The sequence below is a fragment of the Carya illinoinensis genome, chromosome 5, assembly GCF_018687715.1.
Source record: "Carya illinoinensis cultivar Pawnee chromosome 5, C.illinoinensisPawnee_v1, whole genome shotgun sequence".
Taxonomy (NCBI): domain Eukaryota; kingdom Viridiplantae; phylum Streptophyta; class Magnoliopsida; order Fagales; family Juglandaceae; genus Carya; species Carya illinoinensis.
This window is the reverse complement of record NC_056756.1, coordinates 13645508-13669340: the sequence shown is the minus strand read 5'-3', so window position 1 is coordinate 13669340 and position 23833 is coordinate 13645508. Positions and strand designations below refer to the sequence as shown.

The 23833-nt window shown below is 35.7% G+C and overlaps 1 protein-coding gene across 2 annotated transcripts; it reads left to right on the top strand.

Annotated features, from left to right (window-relative positions):
* The first annotated feature begins 3824 nt into the window (after positions 1-3824).
* LOC122310506 (protein PHYLLO, chloroplastic) lies at positions 3825-23830 on the top strand. 2 transcript variants are annotated; one of them, XM_043124416.1, is made up of 28 exons: positions 3825-4144; positions 4277-4486; positions 4568-4779; positions 5931-6048; positions 6203-6319; positions 6975-7061; positions 8588-8647; positions 8822-8890; positions 10587-10691; positions 10763-10957; positions 11291-11389; positions 12242-12805; positions 14491-14715; positions 15150-15452; positions 16973-17040; positions 17254-17412; positions 18149-18274; positions 18365-18496; positions 18588-18705; positions 18978-19133; positions 19295-19537; positions 19683-19850; positions 20165-20308; positions 20715-21182; positions 21690-21998; positions 22090-22247; positions 22357-22464; positions 23314-23830. In XM_043124416.1, the coding sequence occupies exons 1-28, from the start codon at positions 3974-3976 to the stop codon at positions 23603-23605; spliced, it is 5184 nt and encodes a 1727-aa protein (XP_042980350.1). In that variant the 5' UTR covers positions 3825-3973; the 3' UTR covers positions 23606-23830. The 2 variants fall into 2 exon arrangements, with proteins under 2 accessions (XP_042980350.1, XP_042980351.1); XM_043124417.1 differs by having other exon boundaries at positions 3826-4144; positions 21699-21998.
* Positions 23831-23833: the final 3 nt, after the last annotated feature.

Sequence of the window (23833 nt, the reverse complement as noted above, 5' to 3'; positions counted from 1 at the left end):
CTGCACGTTGTGTTCCACATCTTTGAACGTGGTCATGTTTGTTCCAATGTTGATACGTTAATTCATTTACGTTGGAATCATGTCAAAGTGGATGTACGTAACAAATTAACAATTACATTCCAATGTAGTAAGTAATTTACATTAAAACTTAATTTTCAAATGAATTAAGAAATAAATGAAAGCTATTATATATTCAAGGTATCATTACAAAAAAAAAAAAATGATCATTTGTGACGAATTATATACGATGAGAATAACTTTTTGCAATAAAAATATACTCATTTTGATAAGAAATTAAATAATCATTTTTATAAGAAATAATTAACCACAACTGAACAGTTTTCTTATAGTGTATATTATTTCTTCCTGCTTCTTTTGTTGCTCCCACTAACCTCTCCAATTCTAAGTGTGAGACAATAGATCCCCCAACAGTTGTTGTGTTGTCTTCCTCTAATTGACCTCTTGGCACGCACAAATCTTTGGTAAGATTCTTCAATCTAGTACCCGGTGCCTAGAAGTGGAACAGGCCGGCCAAATGCTTGAAAGAGAGCTGTTTGAGTACGTCCTCTCACATAACTAGACTTGTTCGAATTTAGACTTTCCATTTTGAACTTTTTTTTTTTTTAACCTTCATATTTAACCCATTTAAAAAAAAGAATTTTTTATGAACTTTCAAATTTTAATTTTACAAAAAATTAAAATCTAAAACTAAATGATTCACTGCTAATTTACTTATTTACTAATATCTAACTTATTTTTATATTAATTAAACTTATACTATAGTGTCTAATTACATGTTATTACACTATAATATTATATATTATTTTTAGTATCTAATTACATGTTATTATACTTTAGTAAATTAGTATATGTGTTATTAACTTATTATACTAGACTTATTTAAATATGGTGTCTAACTTATAATTTCTATACTTGATTATGTATGATAGTAAGACCATGATGTTTAATTACATATGCCAAACAATCATGAGTCCATTTATACTATTATAATAAAGTATAGTATTTTATAATAATTAGCTCATAGTAGCATATATATTATTGAATTTAACTATATAAGTTCTAGTTATATAACTATATAACTATACTAGTATATATAATAAATATATAGATAAATTTATATTTTTATAACATATGTATAATATTGGAGTCCAATTCAAAGTCAGAGTCAGAGGGCAAAGTCGGAGTCGGTTTGACGACAGCTCTAACTCTTAACTCCTATTGAAAAATTAAAAATAAATCCGACTTCAACTCCATTTTGTAAGAAAACCGGAATGGAGTCCGATTCTAAGTCAGAATTTTAAATTTTTGCTCAACCCTGATTGGCTCCAGTCAAACATGTTGTGTCTTTTAATTAGGAACGTACGTAGCATTTTAAATCATCTATTGGTGTCCACGTTCCCACTATTTTTTGTCCCACAAACAAAACATATTGCCTTAACGTCATCAACCCGTATTTTTGGATTTTTGAGGTGAACCAGATAATAACCATTATATCCTCTAATGCATGGACATGAGAATCCAAATAGTTGCCGTACGTCTAGGCAAGCACGTACAGCATATACAACTAGATATCCGGCCAAGAAGCTGAAATTGGGTCCAAATTCCGAGTCTTTCAAATTAGGCTAATTCACCTAAGTAGGACAAATTAAGTTATGATTTATGTAGTATATAAAAATTTTTATATAATTAAATTAAAAAATTACTTAAAAAAGCTTGCATAAGTGTATATATATATCTATGAAGTTTAAAGTTTGAATGTAAAATAAAAAACAAAAATATTTAACATGTCAATTAATCTCAATGTTCTTTAAACAAATAAAGATCATTAATTATCACATTTTGTCTCTGCTCAACTTATTTGGGTTCAAACCCTTATTCGTGAGCTTGGAATTTATCTTCACCAAACCTCCATTATGTGGTGCAACAACCTTGGAGCAACTTACCTCTCACCCAATTCAATCTACCATTCCAAGACAAAACACATGGACGTACATAGACTATCACTTTGTCAGAGATAGAGTTGTTGCCAATATTCTATGTCTCCTTCATCAGCTCTAAGGATCATATTGCATATGTTCTTGCAAAGCCCTTGGTTGCAAACAAATTTTTACATTTTAAATCGACTCTCAACGTGGTTGACACCCCCTTGGATTTGAGGGGCCATATTAGCCTTGACACGTCTGTAATACATTCAGGTTTACCATCACAACAGACACACACATCACAGTAGTGGTTTTGTGCTTGTTCTAGAATATCACTGTAGGTAAGATAGTTAGTTATTATCTGCTGTAAATATTATTCATCTCTGCTGTAGTTGGTTATTTCCGTATTCTTTTGATTCCTTGTAAAGTCTATATATAGACTTAGTCATCACATAATGCAATACAAGAAAGTATATTCTTCTCTCAGTCATTTTATCAAACAATGATGAATCAATAGGCATATATATTAGATTTATGGAGAATAAAACATATTTGGGATTTAAAAATATTTACATGATCTAATACTCTTTTATTACAAAAATCTCCTCATTCATTTTTCGATAGGTTAAGAGTCTGCAAATTTCTTTAGAAAATATTAATTTAAATATTTTTATTATAAAATCTTGAAAGCTTTAAAAAATTGTAAATAAAGAGATAGAAGAAGTACTACGTCTTCCACTACTTCTCTAATTTAAATTTTCATATAGAGGAATTATTGTAATCATGAACTTACGGCTTCATTGTATATTAAACACCTTTTTTTTTTTAAGCAACTTTTAATTAAATTAATAAAAAAATGTCAGAATTTCCTAAATTTGTCCCTGCCTAAGCCGAATCAGTGAGAGCAGCAATAATAATCATATAATGCATACAACATGTCAGTCAAAAAAATAAAAAAGAAAGGCACTACACCAATCTCGACATGCTAATTACCTAAGTGAAGTGTACTTGTCCATTATTATAATGCATATGATATGTTTGCATTTTCTACCTAACTATTATGATTTGGTAATATTTATTGTGTAACGATATCGTAAGTAAATAATATATAATAATATCAGCATTTCAATAATATTAACCTTAAACACGGGTGTTAACTTCATACATGCACATAATCTTAGGTGTCTTTTAGTTACATTTTAAAAATACGATAAATATGTCAGCACACAAAATTTAAAAATTAAAAAAATTGGATGAGCATTACAAAGAAAAGACACTTAAGAGTAATTAGAGATGAGTTTTGTTACGTATAATTAAAGTTGCGTATTAATTTTTGTGTCAATATTAATTTATTTATATTTAAAATTAAAATCAGTATTATTTTTAATAAAATTTATATTTTAATTAATTACATTAAATTAATATATATATTAATACATAAGAGCACATGAGACCGGGCAGATGAGGTCCTGCAGCGGTTTTGGGGAATAAAGAAATGGAACGTAAGAGCACATGGGATATTGTTAACATCGGGAAAGGCTCCAGAGATTTGGGAGAAATGCTACACATCATCCTATACCATATACTTTATATATTAAAATATTATTTTTTATTTTTTTTATTTTTTATTTTATTTTATTCTTATTAAACTAATTAAATTATTTTATTTATCATCTACACACTACATATTTATTATAGAAAAAATAAAAAAAAATTAAAATAAATATGGTGTTTGAAGTGTGAGGATGACAAATAGATTTTTCCGAGATTTGGTTGGTCCCAATCCCATTAATTCAAACCGCCGGTCTCTGGGAAGGGTAGCGCCAACTACTACACCGGTCCTTCCGAGCCACTCCCCTTCATAATCCCCCGCACTCTGCCTCTCAGCTCCAATTAAGGCCCCCCGATACTCCCACTCTTCACTCTCTGACTATCTCTCTCTCTCTCTCTCTGTGGGACCTCTCTCGGTGTGTACTGTCTTTATCATAGTTTGTCCCGTATTTGAAATTTTATCCCTTTCAACGGGAGCAATGATTTCCCAAGCATCACTGTCTAACGGCAGCTTTTGCCCTCTCTCTAACCTCCATTATTCTACCAAACGCTCTCTCCCGCGCTCATTGCGCCCACCCTTACTACCTTTTCTGGGCCGTAACTCCCGTCGCTTCGACCTTCTCTGCCTCCCTTCTGATCCTACTCTGCAGGTTCTTCGTCGTTTCCTCCTCCTCCTTCTCTCTTTCGCGCTTCGTTTTCGCTCCCGTGCTTCTTGATGTTGTACTGAGTGTTGTTTTTATTGTTGTTGTTATTGTTATAATTCTTCTTCTTTGGTTTGTTAGATTGTCGAAGCGGTGAGATATGACGGTCCGGTGGTTGAGATCGGGGATTTGGCGGGAGTTGAGGACGGGGAGTTGGAGTTTGAGACTTGCGTTGCCCGCACTCTGCCTCCGGCATTGACGCTTGAGCAGGGGCTCCAGACTATCAACGAGGCTGTTGAGGAGTTGAAGATGAATCCTCCTTCTTCTTCTAGTGGAATTTTAAGGTTTCAGGTACGACTGTTACGGCATTTTGCTTCATTTCTTTGCTGATAGGCTCTCCATAGGTCATGCAATGTGGCTGTGAATCTGCAGGTGGCTGTTCCTCCCGGTCCAAAAGCCTTGAATTGGTTTTGTTGTCAACCGGAGGAGTCGTCCGTGTATCCTCTCTTCTTCCTCTCGAAGAATACAGATGATCCAACAGACAAGTCGTTGTATTTAAAAAAAAGTAGTGGAGTTTTTGGAATCGGTGCTGCGATTTACTTTAAGGATTCCTCGTCTTCTAGTTCGCGAAGTTCGACCAAAAGGTTCGTTTCGTTTATTCTCACTTGTTGCTTTTCTAAAATTCTCTCTCCCATTCGAAAATATTCAGTTAATAAGTCTTGGCAATTTTTATAACCAACTAAATGATGCTATTCGGTTTGCTTTTTTATTTTAGATGTTATTTTGCCTAGTTTAATTAACTTTTTCAATGCAAGAATAAAGTAAGTTGTTCGAAGGTTTACCTTCTGTTTACTAATTAAAAAAAAAAGAAAAGGTTTACCTTCTGCAGCAAAGAAGAATTTTATGGCGCCTAGGTACAAGGGTCAGTAGGAAAATGATTAGACCATAAAAGGCGTGGAACATATTAGTAATAAAATCCTTTTCCATCCATTCTACCATTGGTTAGAGAATTAGTTGCATATAGATCTTATGGTTCTTTATACTTCTTAAATTTCAGTGAGATGGTTCTCTTACATCCATTTATTCTATGTTGTGACTCATTAGGCGATCGGAAAATCATGCTACGTGATAACAGTGGTGCATAAGCTTTTTCTAGGATCAACACCTATCTCATATCTGAACTCTTGTGTTATTCATCAGCTTTCGATAGTTAGAAGGTCAATGTGTCAATTCTGATAGTTTTGAGTGCGAGGTGTAAAATGCTTTTAGTTGAAGTGTGGAAAGTATATTTTCCCCATAACTATCGCCATTGCTGCTACTTGTAGTTAGTTACTGTTAGTGCAACATTCCATTATTAGCCATTACCATTCCATCATCGTTTTGACCTGACATTGCATTTATTGCTCAAAATCTTGATTTTTATATTGTTACTTGGAAGCTAGTTTATCTTAGTCTTGATTACAAATTACTTACAAAAAATATTTGGTTATAATTAGTGCACGTCTGTTGAATATAATTAGACACATTATATTTGGCCGCAAACCGTAAGCCTTATCAGGTTCTAGTTAGAGGATGTATACTATCTACATAATATATTGCACTTACCATGGAGTGATGCTCCACTTTCCAAATTTATTATGGATATAAGGATGCATTTCCTTTTACAACCCTTTCATTTTTTATTTATTTTCTTTTTCTTTCATGTTATCTAGTAAAGATACTAACTCTAAAGTTTTAAACGTGGATTCTACATTTGTTCTGTTCAACTAAAGGATGTGTATGTGTTCCTCTACAGATACCTATCAATTGATTCAACCTTTATAATGGCTTATGGTTTTATGGATGTCAATTTCAACATGGAGTCATCTTCCATGATGCATGAGGCTGGTTCTTCATACTTTTTCGTTCCACAGGTAAAACTTGCATCTGCTTACACATGTAGTGGTGCAACTATGTAGTGCTTGTCTTTTTTTATCCCTCTTGTTTTCATGCCTATCATCTAAGTTTAGATGACAATGTGGCAACACAAATGTGGAATATTTAATAATATCAATATGTTTTTGACAGATTGAATTAGATGAGCATGATGGGGTTTCTATTTTAGCAGCAACAATTGCTTGGAATGATTCTTCTCTTTGTTCATTTGAAGAAGCGCTCCATTCTTATGAGTTTTCCCTCAAACAGGTATTCTAGGTTCTATTTTTCCCATTATGCTTTTATCTTATAGTTTCCTGCTTTTCATGCTTGGTTGGTAATGATTCGAGCACTTGTATTTTGAGTGGAATGGTTACCTAAATTGAGTTTTTTTAGGGAAGAAATTAAAGAACTGAGTGGAAGTTCTGTGGCATTGGATTTCAGTGATTTCCTAAAGGTCACCTTGATGTCTAGGATGTATATCCTTTTTCCCCCATGGTACCTATTGCTAATATTCACATTTAGCAATTTTGGACGAGCATTATCTTATGAGTGCTTCATAACTACTTATCAACTCAACTGTATTTTCTAACCACAATTGGAATTTCTTGGCTTGCATGATTCTTTCACACAATACTCTATTTTAAGCGCTATTCATAGTTATTAAAGATTCTTGCATATATTTATGTCTAATATTAAGCAATAAGAATATTGAAGTCTTTATTTTTTTATTTTTTCTTTTGTGGAGGGATGGGGTGGGGGTGGTTGGACAACCCTCAGAGTTTTTTTTTAGAGTTAAAATGTTCATGTTCCTTAGTGAGTGAAATTTCTACAAAAATCCAGTCGAGGACTTTTTGTCCAATAAGTGGTCATAAAATGAGTATCTTTCTATTTTGACATCTTTATTTTGATTTTTAATTTTCAGGCTAGTTCTTATTCTTGGCCCCACTCCAAAAGCATAAGATCTGCTCTTGGAAAGCTCAATGCGGTGGAGGATAAAACTCTTTCGATGGTATGGATGTGAAGTATTTCTAGATTAGTTCTACCGCTCAGTTATCCATAGACACTGGATCTATAACTGTATTTCGTTTTCTCCTTGGTCCTGTTATTTTTCTTAATATTGTTGTTGTTTGGTACTTATTCTTGAAGTCTAAGTTGTGTTTTCACCATATGTCTTAATTCTGTTAAATACAAGAAAGATATGCTAGTTCAAAAAGGAAATTCTAATGCCATAATCTGTGTAACTGATTGCGTATACTTGTCTTAGAAAGAAGATAATACATATCGACAAGTTGTAAATGCTGAGTTTGCCTAGATGTTTCAGCATAGGAAAGATTTCTTTCTAATGTGATTTGTTTGCAAAGAAAATCCAGAGAGAGAGTTTAGACATATCCATACTTGTTTACAGTGTGAAGCATACATGTGTACTCAGATAGATTAGTTCTGGAGGCTCAGAAGGCAGTCCCAAAATGATTCAGTGAGAAACTTTTAGCTAACTTCATATTTCATTTTTAATCTTAGTTCCAAACCTGCTGGAACACCAGTGTCAGTTATGGGCATGAAACTTTTCTTGCTTGCACAAGCTGTGTATAAAACTCATAAAAATATAAAGTAGATAATATGCTGGAAGAGGGAGGGAGAGTATATTGGGGAGCTTCTGCTAGCTCTTGCTGTGTTGAGGAGGGTGGCTTAGTTTTGGACGAAAAATGAGAGAGAGAGACTGGCGACTTCACCTCGAGAACACTTCCAACATTGTACTTTAATCATATCCACTCTTAACCCCCCAGGAACCAAATGTGCCAACATAAGCAGTTCAGGCTTTCTGTGCAGTTTCATTTTTGCATGACTTGCAATCTCTTTAGAGAGGGCTGAATGGTAGGTAAGGCCCACTGCCTGTAGGGCCTGCTTTTAATCTAAATGAGAGATAACCTACATTTGATGAATGCCTGGCTCACCATGTAGAAGCATATCTTAGCTGTGTGGTGGCTTCATTAACAAAAGAAGAGACAGAAGAGGAGAATAGTATAACTCTTCACCTATGCTACAGACTCATGGTGTTTCAGTTAATTTTTTTACAAGTATTTTATTGAAAAGCACAAAAGTGGTATGCAACCCAATGTACATACTACATAGGAAATATATGAGAGAGCCCAAATAAAAGGGAAGAATCAGAAGTCCATTAGAAAGTTCTAAAACAGTTCATGAAAATGGAGAGGCAATTCTGAGTTTTGACATTTGTGCACGTTATCTATGGTTTGTGTTGTGTTGCATGTATATACATTCTGGGTTTGAGTCAAGTGAGTTTGTTTATGTAAGCCTATGTTTGGATTCATTATGAAATTTCTATAGAGAGAAAAGATTGGAAGCAAACACCTAAAAATAAAAATCCAAACAACAAAGCAGAAAAAAATGGAAGACCTTTTAGTTTTCTGAAAGATCTTTACTTTGATCATTTTTTTAACTTTTTTAAGGACTGAGTTACACACTGACTGAATTTATCGGTTTGGTTTTTTAATATTGAACAATATAATTTTGTAGGTGTACATGAACCTTCTTTCGCAAGGAAGAAGAGAAGTTATGGCTGATATTATAGAACTGGTATATTCTTTTTCCCAGTAACTGTCATCCTTTTTAATTTTGACTCTCAATTTGCCATAATGAGGTTGGGCGCATAACTATTGCATCACTGTGACACTGCTATTATTTGGTTAGTATACTCAAATTCTACATTGGAATGCTGATTGTTTCTAATTTCCTCCACTTATATTGCAGAAAGAGGCTCCATCTTCCAGTCAATTCTGCATCAGGCTTTCACCTGCCATTGCTGTTGCCAGTAACATGGTATTGCACCACTTTGTCAGTAAGCATAGAAAAGCATATCTTTCTAAATATTTTATTTGTCCACCAGCAGTGGAAAGTGGATACAAAAGCGGCCTTGGTCAAATGCCATATACAAGTGAGAAGAAAACTAAATAATTATGTGGCATTTTCTCAAGGTTGACTGTGCCTTTTACATATCCAGATGAATGAAGTACATCTTTTGGGCAGTCATTTTATTGTTATCACCACTCTCATTATTACCATTATTGCGGTTTTTCTTATCACCATCACCACCATCATCATCCTCAATCAATAAATCATCATTGTCCTCATCGTCATCGTCATTGGCAGAAGTCATAGTAGTATGATTTACGATGCTGATGATGGCGACAATGTAAGGCCCTATTATGAAGTTGGATTTTTTACCCATTTGTGAAACATGAGTCAGTCATATATGCATGAATAGGGACCTATTCAATACCCCAACTTATGCTAAGTTGGGAGTTCCATCCGTGTGTACAAGAAATGAAGTAGGAATATGATCACAAAATATTTAATTCGTTAATGAGCATATTGTTGTTGCATTTATTCTGATCGTATGGAGGATGGTGGAAAAACATGCTGGTCACAAATAGTATATGATTGGTCTATTAAAATCAGTTCCTTCAACAACTAAGCTAGCTGACCTTTGGTTTGGAGTTCCTTGCTGAGTTGCTAAACGGCCAAGCTGGGTTATTAAAACAGTTTGTCCCTGGCTTATGAATTGCAGAAGTGTTATCGATTGAGAGACTTATCAATTGAGAGACTGATGAAAAAATCAGAGACCATATTTGTGAGGCATTTTGGTGGTTTTTTAGTTTTGTCTAGGGACAGAAAATATTAGGCTTGAGAAGTTTTATAAAGCTTGTGAGAAAAACTTGGTTTCAGTTCAGTGGGTTCAAGCAAAAGTCATTGTTTCTGGAATCAGCTTGATTAAACAACTCAATACCAGTGAAGCTTTGACAAAGAATGGCCTTGAGATCTATCCTGACAAAGCGAAGATGTGGATGTTTAGATAGAAGACTCAAAGAAGCATTAGCGTTAAGCAGTAAAAAACTGATTGACGCTTTGCTAGTAGTTAATGGTAAGCAGTGAGATATTCATTGAGATTATCAAAGAAAAGCACATACTTTTTTAACTTTTTACCATTCTAGAATATAAGAAAAAAATGGAGTATAGCATTGTGCATGAGAATATGTGAGTTGAAGTTCTAACTTGGGGGAGGATTGACAAAAATGAATGGATTATTTTGTAAAAAGTGATCTCAACCTCCTATAAGTGATGATAATGGCTTTTCCTGGGCAAAAACTTGTCATTAAGAATGATTAGCTAACTCAAGTTAATCAGATAGAATCCTGTGGATGGTCAAGGCTGGTGTATTTAAGTCAAACTGTCAACAAATCTCCCATAATAACCAACTGTCAGAGGGGGATGGGGGTTGATGGTGTCCAAAATGAGAACATATTTTCTCCTTTGAAATCTATATGAGGGACACATGTGGTGCTTAGCAAAGAAATAATATATGGCACATTTGGTTTAGTTTTTGTTTCTTTGGGTAATTGGTATCAAGCTTTTTTATAGTTCTGTTATTATCATATTGAGGTTTTAGCATAACAATTTAGAAGGGACAAACTTTGGGTGAAGATTTTTTGGTTTGTCTGTCTCTTTCTACTATCAGTTGGATCATACCAGTGAAATGTGTTACTCAGCACAAGACTGTGCCAACATCAATGCGGTTTGGGCATCACTTATAGTTGAAGAATGCACTCGACTTGGTTTAACGGTGAGATTAAGTTTTAATAATATGTTCTCTCTCTATTTAGGTACACGTGTCTGATTTATTCTTCACTGTAGTATTTTTGTGTAGCTCCTGGATCGAGATCAACCCCCCTTGCTGTTGCTGCTTCTGCTCATCCCCTGGTAACATGTATTGCATGTTTTGATGAACGTTCACTAGCATTTCATGCTGTCGGTTATGCAAGAGGATCTCAGACCCCAGCAGTAGTCATAACATCATCTGGCACAGCAGTTTCAAATCTTCTTCCTGCTGTGAGTTTCATTTAATATTTATGATATGGACTCCATTTATTAGCTGCAAATGAAAACTCACGAACAATGAAATAAATTAGATTTGATTCTCTCCTTTCAATGTGCTCAATCTGATACTGTGATTAGGGTATAGAGCAACAAATAAGTAATATGCTGGACAATCTTTTTTATTATAACTGGCTTTGGCCATGGCTCACTGTCACAATTTTTCTTACTATACCATTATTTTAATTCAGTTTGCATTCCCCATTTGTTTTGTCCTGAAACTTGTATTTTGCACATAGATATGTAGCTTAGTTTTGCATACAAGTAATAATATGTGACAATCTACAGGTTGTGGAGGCTAGTCAAGATTTTGTACCGCTACTGTTGCTCACAGCGGATCGTCCTCCAGAGTTGATAGATTGTGGAGCAAACCAAGCAATTAATCAGGTATGGAACAAGTAATTCACTCTGTTATCACATTCTCAAGTTTTCAGTTATTGCAACATATGGTATACCTTGTTAAATTAATTGTTTCAATGGATGGATGTGTTGTGATGCCATCTATACCAGAACTACTTAATGATTGCATCTATCATGGTTATTAATAAGTTTTTCTCAACTTACGATTTGAAGAACAGGAAATTGCTGAACTTTTTTTTTTTCCAACTACTAGCAATGCATACTTATACAAAAGTTTGACATAGGATTTGATTTTGACTTCGTATTAAATGTAATGCTGAAAAAACATCTTTTGCATGCCTACTCTAATATTTATGGCTATGCACCTATTTGGGTTCCTACTGTTCTCTTCCCACCCTATTTAGTATGAAAGACAACTTCACTTTTTTGTAGCTTAAAAACGTAAGAGACATAAGCAAATCAAGTTTCTTCTATTCCTACTACTTCCAAATTGTTCTTCCATCATATGAGATGGGATACAGGTCTAGGGGCTAGTTTCTTTGTGATGTCAACCTTAAATACTTGGAATATTTAAACTTAGCCTTTGTCATTCATAAGATGTCAACAATCCTGGCTGCTGATTCTGGATTTTGGGTTGGTTGAACATTGATTATGTAGAGTCTTTGATATTATTAGGTCGTATATAAACTTATTCGTTTTGCACCATTTCATTTGTTATAGAGTCTTGACTTAATGAAGCAATTGGAAGATCTTATTTTCTATCAGGGCTTAGTTGCATGGGACGTGGATTAGTTGCTGCAATGAGACTAAGGGTATATATTTTGCTCCAAAGTTTTGTTAGCATACTCCTGAATCACGTATTGAATTTTCTTTTAATAGGTGAACCATTTTGGTTCTTTTGTGAGGTTGTTCTTCAGCCTTCCTGCAGCAACTGATCAGATTTCTGCACGGGTATTACTTACCACCATTGACTCTGCTGTACATCGGGCAACCTCTTCTCCTCGTGGCCCAGTTCATATCAACTGCCCTTTCAGGGAGCCACTGGAAAATAGTCCAAAAAATTGGGTGCCAAGCTGTCTGAAGGGGTTAGACTTTTGGATGTCTAATGCCGAGCCATTTACTAAATATATTCAAGCACAGAGTTCTCGTGCATTTACTAATACTAACAGCCAAATGACCGAGATTTTAAATGTTATTCAAAGTGCTAAGAATGGACTTCTACTTATTGGTGAAATACAAACAGAGGATGACATATGGGCAGCTATTCTCTTGGCTAAACACCTGCAGTGGCCTACTGTAGCTGACATCTTGTCAGGGTTACGATTGCGGAAGCTTTTGGATTTTCCTGAACTTCAAGAGAATTTTATATTTGCTGATCATCTTGATCATGCTCTGATTTCAGATTCTGTTCGGGATTGGTTGCAGCCTGACGTGATTATTCAGGTAATACTTTCATCCTTTTGTGGCTAACTTTTATTGCCTCTATTGTTTGTTCTTAGTACCTCTGGCAGACATCTAGCGCATCTAGTTCGAAGCTATTGACAGTAAAATTGTGATTTAGAGTCTATGTTGGTGCATACAAACATCTAATGGGACCATATCAATGTTTACTTTTTTTTTTGATAGGTAAGAGAAAATATTATTGAAATGAAAGAAAAATGCATAAGCCATGTACACCGGAAGTGTACAGGAGAACACCTAAATACATTCTAGCTAAGCTGAATTAAAGACAAAATTCATGAGCATTATCCCCATTTAGTACAATAGCCGAAAACCAAGACAATAGAGTGTGCAGAAAAAAATTCTTCAGCTCCACTCTTGTTCGTTCCTTATCCTCAAAACAACGTGCATTCCTCTCTAACCAAAGACACCACATGATACATAGCGGAATCATCTTCCACACCGTAGCCACCTGATGACAACCTTGCAACTGCCTCCAGCAACCCAACAAATCCACAACCCTCAGGGGCATCACCCAAGGAACATCAATCCTTTGAAAGATCTCATGCCACAACCCCCTTGCTACCTCACAATGCAATAGCAGGTGATCCACTGATTCACCATTCTTTTTGCACATATAGCACCAATCTACCATGACACAACCCCTCTTCCTCAAGTTGTCCGTAGTCAAGATCTTCCCAAGAGCAACACTCCATACGAAAAAAGCAACTTTGGAAGGCACCCGGGACCTCCATATATTATTCCAAGGAAACGGAGTATGATCTTGTGTTATCAAGATATTGTAATACGCCTTAACCGTGCATTTCTTATTATTAACCCTCCACTTCACTCTATCCCCCTGTGTCGTTGGCAAACCCTTTGAGTATAGCAGGCTGAAAAAATCTGATACATAAGATAGTTCCCAATCATGAAAATTTCTATTAAAAAGAATATTCCATTGATGTGAGCCATGCGAAAAGAAACACATTTCCGCCACTGAAGCCTCCTTATTCGCTGCAATACTATAAAGAGTTGGGAACGCCCTTTTCAAAGCCTGGTCTCCACACCACACATCCCGCCAAAAACTGATACGGTTGCCCTCACCTGCTACAAAACAAATATTTTGTTCAAAACATGGCCACCCTTTCCTTATAAACTTCCATAAGCCCACACCATACCGCCCTCTCACTTCATTCGAACACCATCCACCCCAAGCCACTCCATATTTAACATCGATAATTGTCTTCCACAAAGATCCCCCTTCCGATTGATATCTCCACAACCATTTCCCCAACAATGCTTTATTGAAAGACTTCATTTACATGCATACCTTTTAAGCAGCTATTTGCCATTGTCAACCTAGTTCCCATAATTGGGGTGATTTCTGATGTTGGCAAGTCATTTCATCAGTGTTTGCTTAAGATGGTGACTAAGATACTTTCTGCATAGAAAATTCTGATTTTATTTTACCATTCCATGACTAATTTGACATATTTTACCATCACAAATTAGTCATGGGTTATGGTATTTGTTTTAATTCAAGTCCATGCACTTTGGTTAATGGGTGCTACAGTTCCTATTAAAAGTGAGAGTTAAAGGAACATCTATCTGCTCTCTTTGCCAACTGAATAGTTCATTGTTTTTTTTTTTTCCCTTCTTGTTGATCGACATAATCTCATTATATGCAGATTGGGAGTAGAATAACAAGCAAACGCGTGTCTCAAATGCTTGAGAAGTGCTCTCCACGCTCATATATCATGGTTGAAAAGCATCCATTTCGTCATGATCCTTCACATATTATGACTCACAGAATTCAGAGTACCATTGTTGAATTTGCCGATTGTTTACTTAAAGCTAAATCTCCACAAAAGAATAGCAAGTGGAGCTCTTTTCTGCATATATTGAATACAATGGTAATGATACAGGCAACAAATCTCTAATTACAATATTTTGCTCTGTATTTATGTTGTTTTACCGTGTTTGGTCTTTTACATGGCAAGATCCTTGTCAACATAGCTGAATATGTTTTGTGCAACCATCTTAAACACTACCAAACATTAATATGCAGCTGGAATCAGCTACAAACAAGTACAATATACTTGAGAAATCATAGTTTAACTTGCTTTAGAGCCATTTGTTGCATTCTCTAAAGTTTGATATCAGCTAATTTTCTGTATTGGGAGGGAATTTCTGCTTCCTAGGTAGTTTGGGATTGATCAGTGTTTACTTACCAAAAAAAGAGATTGATCGGTGTTCTTGAATTTAATTTAGGATATCATTAGTGTTGTTGAATTCACTTTCTCCCTCTTTATTTTGTCTTTATGAATTTCCTTTCTGTATTTTGTAGGTTTCATGGGAGATAACATTTCAAATTGGCACCAAGTACCCATTGACTGAACCTGAAGCTGCACGTGTAATTTCAGAAGCACTATCATGCAAGTCTGCTCTTTTCATTGGGAATAGCATGCCAATACGCAATTTTGATATGTATGGACATAATGGGTCAGAATGTATTCATAGTGTTGCGGCTACAATGTTGAGCTCAGAACTACCATGTCACGGGATATTGGTGGCTGGAAATAGGGGAGCTAGTGGAATTGATGGGTTGCTCAGCACAGCTGTTGGCTTTGCTGTGGGTTGCAACAAACGTGTAAGTTTCAAGAGTAGTTTTTTCCTTCTCAATTGAACTATTTAATGGGCATTCAGTGCTGGTTGCTGCTATTAGTTGAGTTAGAAGACTTTTCCATTGCTTCTTATATGCTAAAGATGTGCCCATCAACAGAGATTTCATCCTCTGCCAATTTCTTTTTCCTGGTGTCTGGATTTTAAAACTTGTTTTTTACCTTGAAGCAAGATACAATTTGTATGGTTGATGCAAACTTTGAATTGTGTTTATTTTTGCACTTACACGTAAAGAGCCGTTTCTTTTGTAAAGCAGGAATTATTTTTCAGTGTTTGTTGTTAAATGCTCTCTTCTCAAATGAGCCATCCATATGCTACAGTTGAAGATATATCTTCTTTTTGGTTTTCATTATGCTTTTGAGGATTTTGAAATTGCAGTTTCTTACCCAAGTTATTGATCTTTGATCGATATATGAAAAATTATATTAAGTAGAATGAGAAATTGATGAATTGCTTGACTGTCAACAACATCCAAGCTTCATGTTCCTGTAATTCAACAATTCATCACAATGATACCTTAATCTCATTTTCTACTCTGCTCAGTTATTTTGTTCATCTTGACTCGCCACACCAATTTTAAGCAATTCCAACCATGCCCTTTTGTAGAATCTCTTTTTCCATTTTTGCTCCTTCAACTTCTGGTATTTGTGCATTCCTTAGTGTTCACTGCCATGGCATAACCACTTCAGGTGACTCTCATTGTATACTCATTTTGCCACTCATCCATGTTAACAAAATCTATTTCTAAAGGGGAAGACCTAGTAGCCTTTCATTGAAGAGATACAAACAATCCAGCCTCATGGTGTGATTGATCTCTCAGCTAGGTTGACGTTTCAAAAGGTACTTAACAAGAGATAAAGGGAAATATATTTCCTGCAGCAGCGTAACATTAAGGGGCTTATACCATTCATAGATTTTGATCAGACTGTTGATAATATCACGAGGTTATTTTTAGCACATTTGACATTGATTGGAACTCAGTATGCCATTCTGTCCTTATATTTTTACTGGCATGGTATTATTTACTAGAGTTTCAACAAGTGGCTGAGTAGTAATTCGAACTAGTTTAGCGTTGTTTCATTAGATTCTGCAGGTGACATACTTTGGGTGATGATTGGTGTAGTCACCGTGCATGAAAGAATTTGTCACGGGTAGGGTGCCCATCTTCTGTTTTAGAAGATTTCATGATTTTCCTCCTTCCCTTTTTTTTGGGGGGGGGGGGGGGAGTAGGGATGGTTGCTAACCTGTCATATAGAATCTGTCCTTATATTGATATTGAAAACATAAGATCATAGGAGTTTGCCCAATGTTCAATGTTCTGTATATGTACATATTTTGAAAGGGGCTTGTTCCCTCTGAAAATGATAAAAATGATCAAGGACTTTGTTCTTTCGTTATCACATAGCTACTCACATAAATTAGGTTGATGTTGTGTCATTCGAGTTTAAACAAAATTGCATTAGTTCATGTTTCTGTATTTTATTTCAGGTACTGTGTGTGTTTGGAGATGTATCTTTCCTCCATGATACCAATGGCTTGTCACTTTTGAGTCAAAGGTTAGAAATTTATCTCAGTTTTGGGTTTCGCGTCATAATATATTCTTGCATTTTTTGCTGTTTTAGTTTTTTGTTTTGTTTCTTCAGTTTCTTATCAATCCAATGCAATCTGATATAGGTTATTAATTACCCTCTTGTAATTGATGTACGTGTCATCCCTCTGTTTGAGATCAAAACATGTTGCTCTATCTGAAAGCTTTAATTTTCTTGAAGGAATTCACGGAAACCAATGACAGTTATTGTGATAAACAATCATGGAGGTGCAATCTTCAGTCACCTTCCTATTGCAAAGAGAGCCGAGCCAAGTATAATGAAGCAATTCTTTTACACCGAGCATGATGTTTCAATTCGCAGCCTATGTGCCGCACATGGGTAAAATAACCTTGATATCTTTTTGCTGTTTGTGTTTCTCTGTCTGTCTACTGATTACATCATGTATGGTATGCTTTTGTCTCTAATTGCTTCCAACTTGTACCTCTTCTGCTTTATATGTGCTTTGATGAGAGTTACTATCACAGATTTAGAGATCGAAAAATTTAGCAATTATGCACCTTAATTGATATGCAGACTTTATTAGTCATTTGATTTTTATAACAAAAAAAAAAAAAAAGCATTATTTCAAGCATGAAAAGCGTCTAGTAGTTTGTATAATTTTTATAGATGACTCTTCGGCCAATATTCCCATTGCTTACTCTGCAAACCATCACATCCTGATATTGGATACAAAATTGTGAATGATACTGAAAGGCTCCAAAAGTGGGCTTAAATTGTTACCTTTTGATGTCCTTTGTTGGGTACTTTTTTTTAATCAGAAGTGAGTAAGTAAATCAACAAAATCTAAAATTAGGGATAGGCTTTAGGAGGAGTGATCTCCCCCCACCCCAAGACAATTACCGTCCAATGAGCAATCTGAGGGTAATAGACATGAATTTTCAGAAGGGCAACATCTTTAGGCATCATTATTTGTTTATGAGATAAACAGGCAAAACATATTTAAAATGGAAAGAACCTAAAGTGGAAACTTATTATGCCTAGAATATATGAATCATCTCTTTTTGTAAATCAAATGTTCCTCTAATTACTTTAGAGATAATCATCAAATGTGCAGTGTGAAGCATTTACCAGTGCAGACAAAGATGGAGCTTCAAGATGCTTTAATGATATCTCAAGGTGATGAGATGGATTGTGTAATTGAAGTAGAGAGCTCCATTGATGCCAATGCTACCTATGCCAGGTTATTAGGTTCCATTGCTGCTTCAATTAATCTCTCTCTATGTTGTGCCTTTCATCACTGTCTACTGACATATTGTGCCTTTCATCTCAGTATTTTGAGACAATATGCAAGCCAGGCGGCAAATCATGCTGTAAGCGTCCTCTCAAGATTTTCTGTTCAAGATTGCATTTCACATGGAGACTTCCTTTGCAAGGTCGAGAGAATGGAGTACTCCCTGTTTAGGTGGGTATTCATTTACTAATATAACATAGATCTTCTGAAATTTGCAAAGTTGAAGAACTTAGTATAAATCTTCAATTTTCCCTTGTGGCAGAATCCCGCTTTCTGCACCATCGACTTTGACTTCAGTTGATCATGATCGTACCAAGCTTTATCGAGAAGGTTATATGCTGTCTTTATATCTTGAAGATGGAAGTGTTGGGCTTGGTGAGGTTAGCTCTTCATCTACTATTCTCACTTTGAACAAAGATGTAACCTTCATGTCACAAGCCGGCATAATGTGTGACTGATTTTTGCCTCTGTTCTTATCAAAAAATTTTTGCCTCTGTTCTTCATCGTCTTCTACTTTCCCCCTCCCCCCACTCTTGAATTTGTTCTCCGTCTTTTATCTTTATTATCCTTGTTTCCTTTTTCCCTCATCCCTCAATCCTTACCCCTCAAGATTTCAAAGAATGTTCTGATCATGAACTCTGTTGTTAAACAGGTTGCACCTTTGGAAATCGACAGAGAAAATATGCTTGATGTAGAGCAGCAACTCAGATTTATTCTTCATGTTATAAAAGGGAAGAAGATTAGTTTCTTCCTTCCTCTGCTAAAGGGCTCATTTTCTTCTTGGATATGGAACAACTTGGGAATTCCGGTAGGTCCTTCTGTGTTTATTCTGAAAGTAAAATATTGACATGGCCCGTGAATAAAATTCTTAAAAAGATCACGGTCAAATTCTGATGTTATTTATATCTTTTTCTCATATCTATGATGGAGTAAAATTTAAAAGTTTTAAGTGATGTCATGGTGATACAGCCATCCTCAGTCTTTCCCAGTGTGAGATGTGGCTTAGAAATGGCCATCCTCAATGCCATTGCAGCAAGGCAAGGTTCCAGTTTACTAAACATATTACAGCCCAATACTGTTGAAAAAGAAAAATCTGAAAGTTCATCAAAGGTTAAGATTTGTGCCCTTCTTGATCCCAAGGGAACTCCTTCAGAAGTAGCTGATGCTGCTACAACTCTTGTTAAAGAAGGATTTACTGCAATAAAGTTAAAAGTAAGTGAAACTTACAGTAATCATACTGCCGATACTACTCTCCTTAATATTTGTTTGTGATTCCGCTATTTTCCTTACTGTGATGTTTCTAGAGGCCTGGATTTATTGGTAACGTATACTAGCTAAACAATTATTCTCACTACAGGTCGGGCGTCGGGGCAATCCCATGCATGATGCCGCTGTAATACAAGAAGTAAGAAAGAGGGTTGGCAGCCAGATAGATCTCCGTGCAGATGCTAACCGAAACTGGACCTTAGAAGAAGCTTTACAATTTGGATCTTTAATAAAGGATTGTGACCTGCAGTATATTGAGGTATAGTCTGAGGATAACTAGTGAATGTTACTATTATAACCTTTGTTGGTCCTAAGAATGGATAATACTTGGTATCCTTTACCATAACTAATTATACACGTGTCTCCAATGATTGTCAAGCAAAGTCACAGTAGTCTTAATAATACGTCCTAGTGACCCTTCCACTTTGTTTGACATCTCTATTTTCTTTTATACTGATACTTGTCCGATATTTTTTTATTAAGTACACTTGTCAAGTATTTGTGATGCAGATATGATATATCTGGTGTTTCTTATAAAGTAATTGTTTAGCAAATAATTTTCCTTTATTTCAGGAACCTGTTCAGGATGAAAATGATATCATCAAGTTTTGTGAAGAAAGCGGCTTGCCTGTAGCTCTGGATGAAACTATTGCCAATTTTCAGGAAAATACTCTCGAAAAGCTGGGGAAGTATACTCACCCTGGAATAGTTGCTGTTGTAAGTGGCATTAAACTTTCATTGTTACAAGCTTGTCTTGGAAGCTGGTGTCATACTTTTCACTAGTGATGCAGTTAGGCTGCAATTTACACGTTCATATACTTCAATAAGGATCTGTACATACCAAAACACCAAGGATTAAGGGTAACTTGACTCAAATAGGCATTATCCCAACTATTGGCTCAATCATTAGTGAAATCTTTTATGATTGGCCAAGCTCATGCTGCTGGGTGCCCCATTGTAAGAGCATTGCCAGTGTTTACAAGGATTTATATGTGATGAACAACTAGGGGACCAGAAAAATGATTAGAGCAAGTGCAGAATAAACTCCCAATTATAAAAAACGTCATCATTAAATTTGTGTTGGTTTTATTCTGATTTAGATTTCTTATACTGGCCGTTTCAGGTTATCAAACCAAGTGTCATTGGTGGATTTGAAAATGCAGCACTGGTTGCACGCTGGGCGCAACACCAGCGAAAGATGGCTGTTGTCAGTGCTGCATTTGAAAGTGGCCTAGGTTTGTCAGCATATATTCAGTTTTCTTGCTATCTTGAGCTGCAGAATGCAGACTTATGCAAAGTAATGAAAAATGAGCCGATCCCATCTATAGCCCATGGTCTGGGGACATACCGCTGGCTTGAAGAGGATGTTACAACTGCTCCTCTCAGGATTGATCGTGATCCATCTAGTGGTTTCATAGAAGCTTCTGTTGCCGATGCTAATCGAGTTCTGCAGAAACTTCAAATTAACCACAACGTTATTCGTAGAAAGTTTACTGGAGAGCAAGTTAGTACGTACCAATTGAATGTAGATATGAAGGGTTTCTCTTGTTCTGTCAAAGTTCATGAGGTTGGACAAAGAACCAATGCAAGTGTAAGAATTTTACAATAGTTATACTAATCATTTTGTCTTTCTTTTTACTCTCTTTTGTCAACTTAACGTGCATATATGCTCCACCTTTCCTTGGGATCATAATCGCTGCAATTACTGGACAGAATACTACATGATATTTGGGAATCATATTTTTGGTAATCAAATTCTTATGCTGAGAAACATTCATGGCTTATTGATGGATAGTTAATAGAGGTATTGGCCGTTTGTAGTCAATTTCAAAATTGTCAAAAGGAAATTCACCCTATGAATAGGAAGGTATGATCTGTTGATTGAATGGTGTTGTGAAGGCATCTTGGGACATGGAGGTTAAATTTTTGCCTCACTGGTGTCTTTAGTTCTATACTTTTCATGGTAGCTGGAAAACTTTCATGACCCTAATTTCATTTACTAAATATTCTTCTCATTTGCTGCAGCCATTACTTGGACTTGTAAGAATCAACCTGCAGTAATGTTCATGTATTGCATACTCACTCCACAATGATTTAGCTGGTGCAGGATGATACAGTTTTATTTCTTCATGGATTTCTTGGGACTGGTGAAGACTGGATACCTATCATGAAGGGCATCTCAGGATCAGCAAGATGTATTTCAATTGATATTCCTTTTCATGGGGGATCAAAGATTCAAAACCACAGTGCTAAGGATGCCACACAGCATCCAAGTTTGTCAATCGAGGTAGTTGCAGACGTATTGTACAAAATGATCAAACAAATTACTCCAGGGAAAGTTATTTGCGTGGGATACTCAATGGGAGCTAGGATCGCACTGCACATGGCCCTGAGATTTAGTGATAAGGTACATTGATGATGTTTGAGATTTTGATCATAATTCTGTGCTTCACACTTTATTATTTTGTAATTGATGGAGATAATTATTTATCATGAAGATCAAAGGAGCTGTTGTAATAGCTGGAAGCCCTGGTTTAAAAGATAAAGCAGCAAGAAAAGTTCGTACGGCTAAAGATGATTCCAAAGCACATTCCCTTCTTACTCATGGCTTACAACCATTTGTGGACACCTGGTACACTGCAGATTTGTGGAGGAGGTGATTTATATGTTTTTATCTTTCATGATGTCTAGCTTCTATGATAGGCTCCACTATACACATAAATCCTGCTTTATGGGTCATCTGATAAAGTTCTGAATTTGAACAGCTTAAGAGGCCATCCCCATTTCAATCAAATAGTCACCAGCCGCTTGCAACATGATGATGAATGGAATCTTGCAAAAGCTCTCACTGACTTAAGCGTTGGGAGACAGCTGTAAGTTTATCTGGAGCAATAAGAATTTTTCACATTTAAAGTATCAGTATCTTAAGTTTTGTTTTTTCCCATTTACAGTGATGGGAGACCAAAGAATCTTAACTGCATCTTGTATCCATGCAAATCTCTCTAGAAATTATGGAATTAGAAAATTTGGTTTTGAAATTTTAATTTTGGGAGGTTTAAGTGCTTGGGCTGAATCAATTGATGCATGTAGTACACTTTAACCTGTTGAAGTGAAATTCATTTACACTGCTTCAAATTCACTTTTGCATTTAGGACATGTCAACTCTAATTGTGCTACCTCATGTAATTACTTTAAAGGGAAAATTCAATATTAGTCCCTTGATTTTCATACGATTGAGAATCACTGCCTAGACTTCCAAATCAAAAGAAAATCTCCCCCAACAAGTCCTTTGGTCAAGGTTCCATTAGAAAACTTGATGAAATCTGTGACACATCACAACCATGTTGTGGTGACATGTCATTTATATAGACTGCAACTTCTTTGGTATTTTGCATAACTTGATGCTCCATCATCTAATGCAAAAGGTTGAACATGGAATTTGCATGGTACCTTTGTACTTAGGCTTGTGAGGCTTCTGAAATATTTTATAACCAAACTATAGAAGAATTATTTGAATCACAAAGTATATGTTTATATCTTGTATTAATTTCTGATCCTTAACCATTTGGCAACTTCAACTGCCTTGTACATATGTTCTCTAAAACCAACTTCAAAAGTTGATGATCTCATTTGTGAACATACCTTATCCATGATACACTATTTCAGAAGTCAATTCTACATAGTAGTTTTTTATTGTTTTCTTTTTTACCTTTGGATTATAGGTCTTTGTGGGATGACTTGAAGCATTGCAAAACGCCACTTCTGCTCGTGCACGGGGACAAGGATACAAAGTTCAAGAAAATAGCTCGTGAAATGTATCAAGAAGTTAGCAATGGCTTGAAGAGTGGAGATGAGTCGAGGGAGGAGATGCATGAGATTGTTGAGGTTCCCAACAGTGGCCACGCTGCCCATCTGGAGAACCCTCTCTCTATTATCAGGGCATTGAGGCAATATTTGACGAAACTGAGAACAACTTCTTTCCAATCCACAGAGTCCTCCTATACAGGGCTGTAGCCTTTTCTCATTGATAAGATGCAATAAGCCAGCCAGCTGATACTGACGATTGTCTGATGCGTCTCTCCATAAGAATTGCTGGCGTAGCCATTGTCAAAGTTTATTGTTTAATTCTTTTTTGCTGCACGTACGGATAATGCGTATAAAAGCAAATAAATTAGCAATGGGAATTCCCCATTTTGAAAGGCAATAAAAATTAAATAAAACAAAAATTATGGTTTTACACTT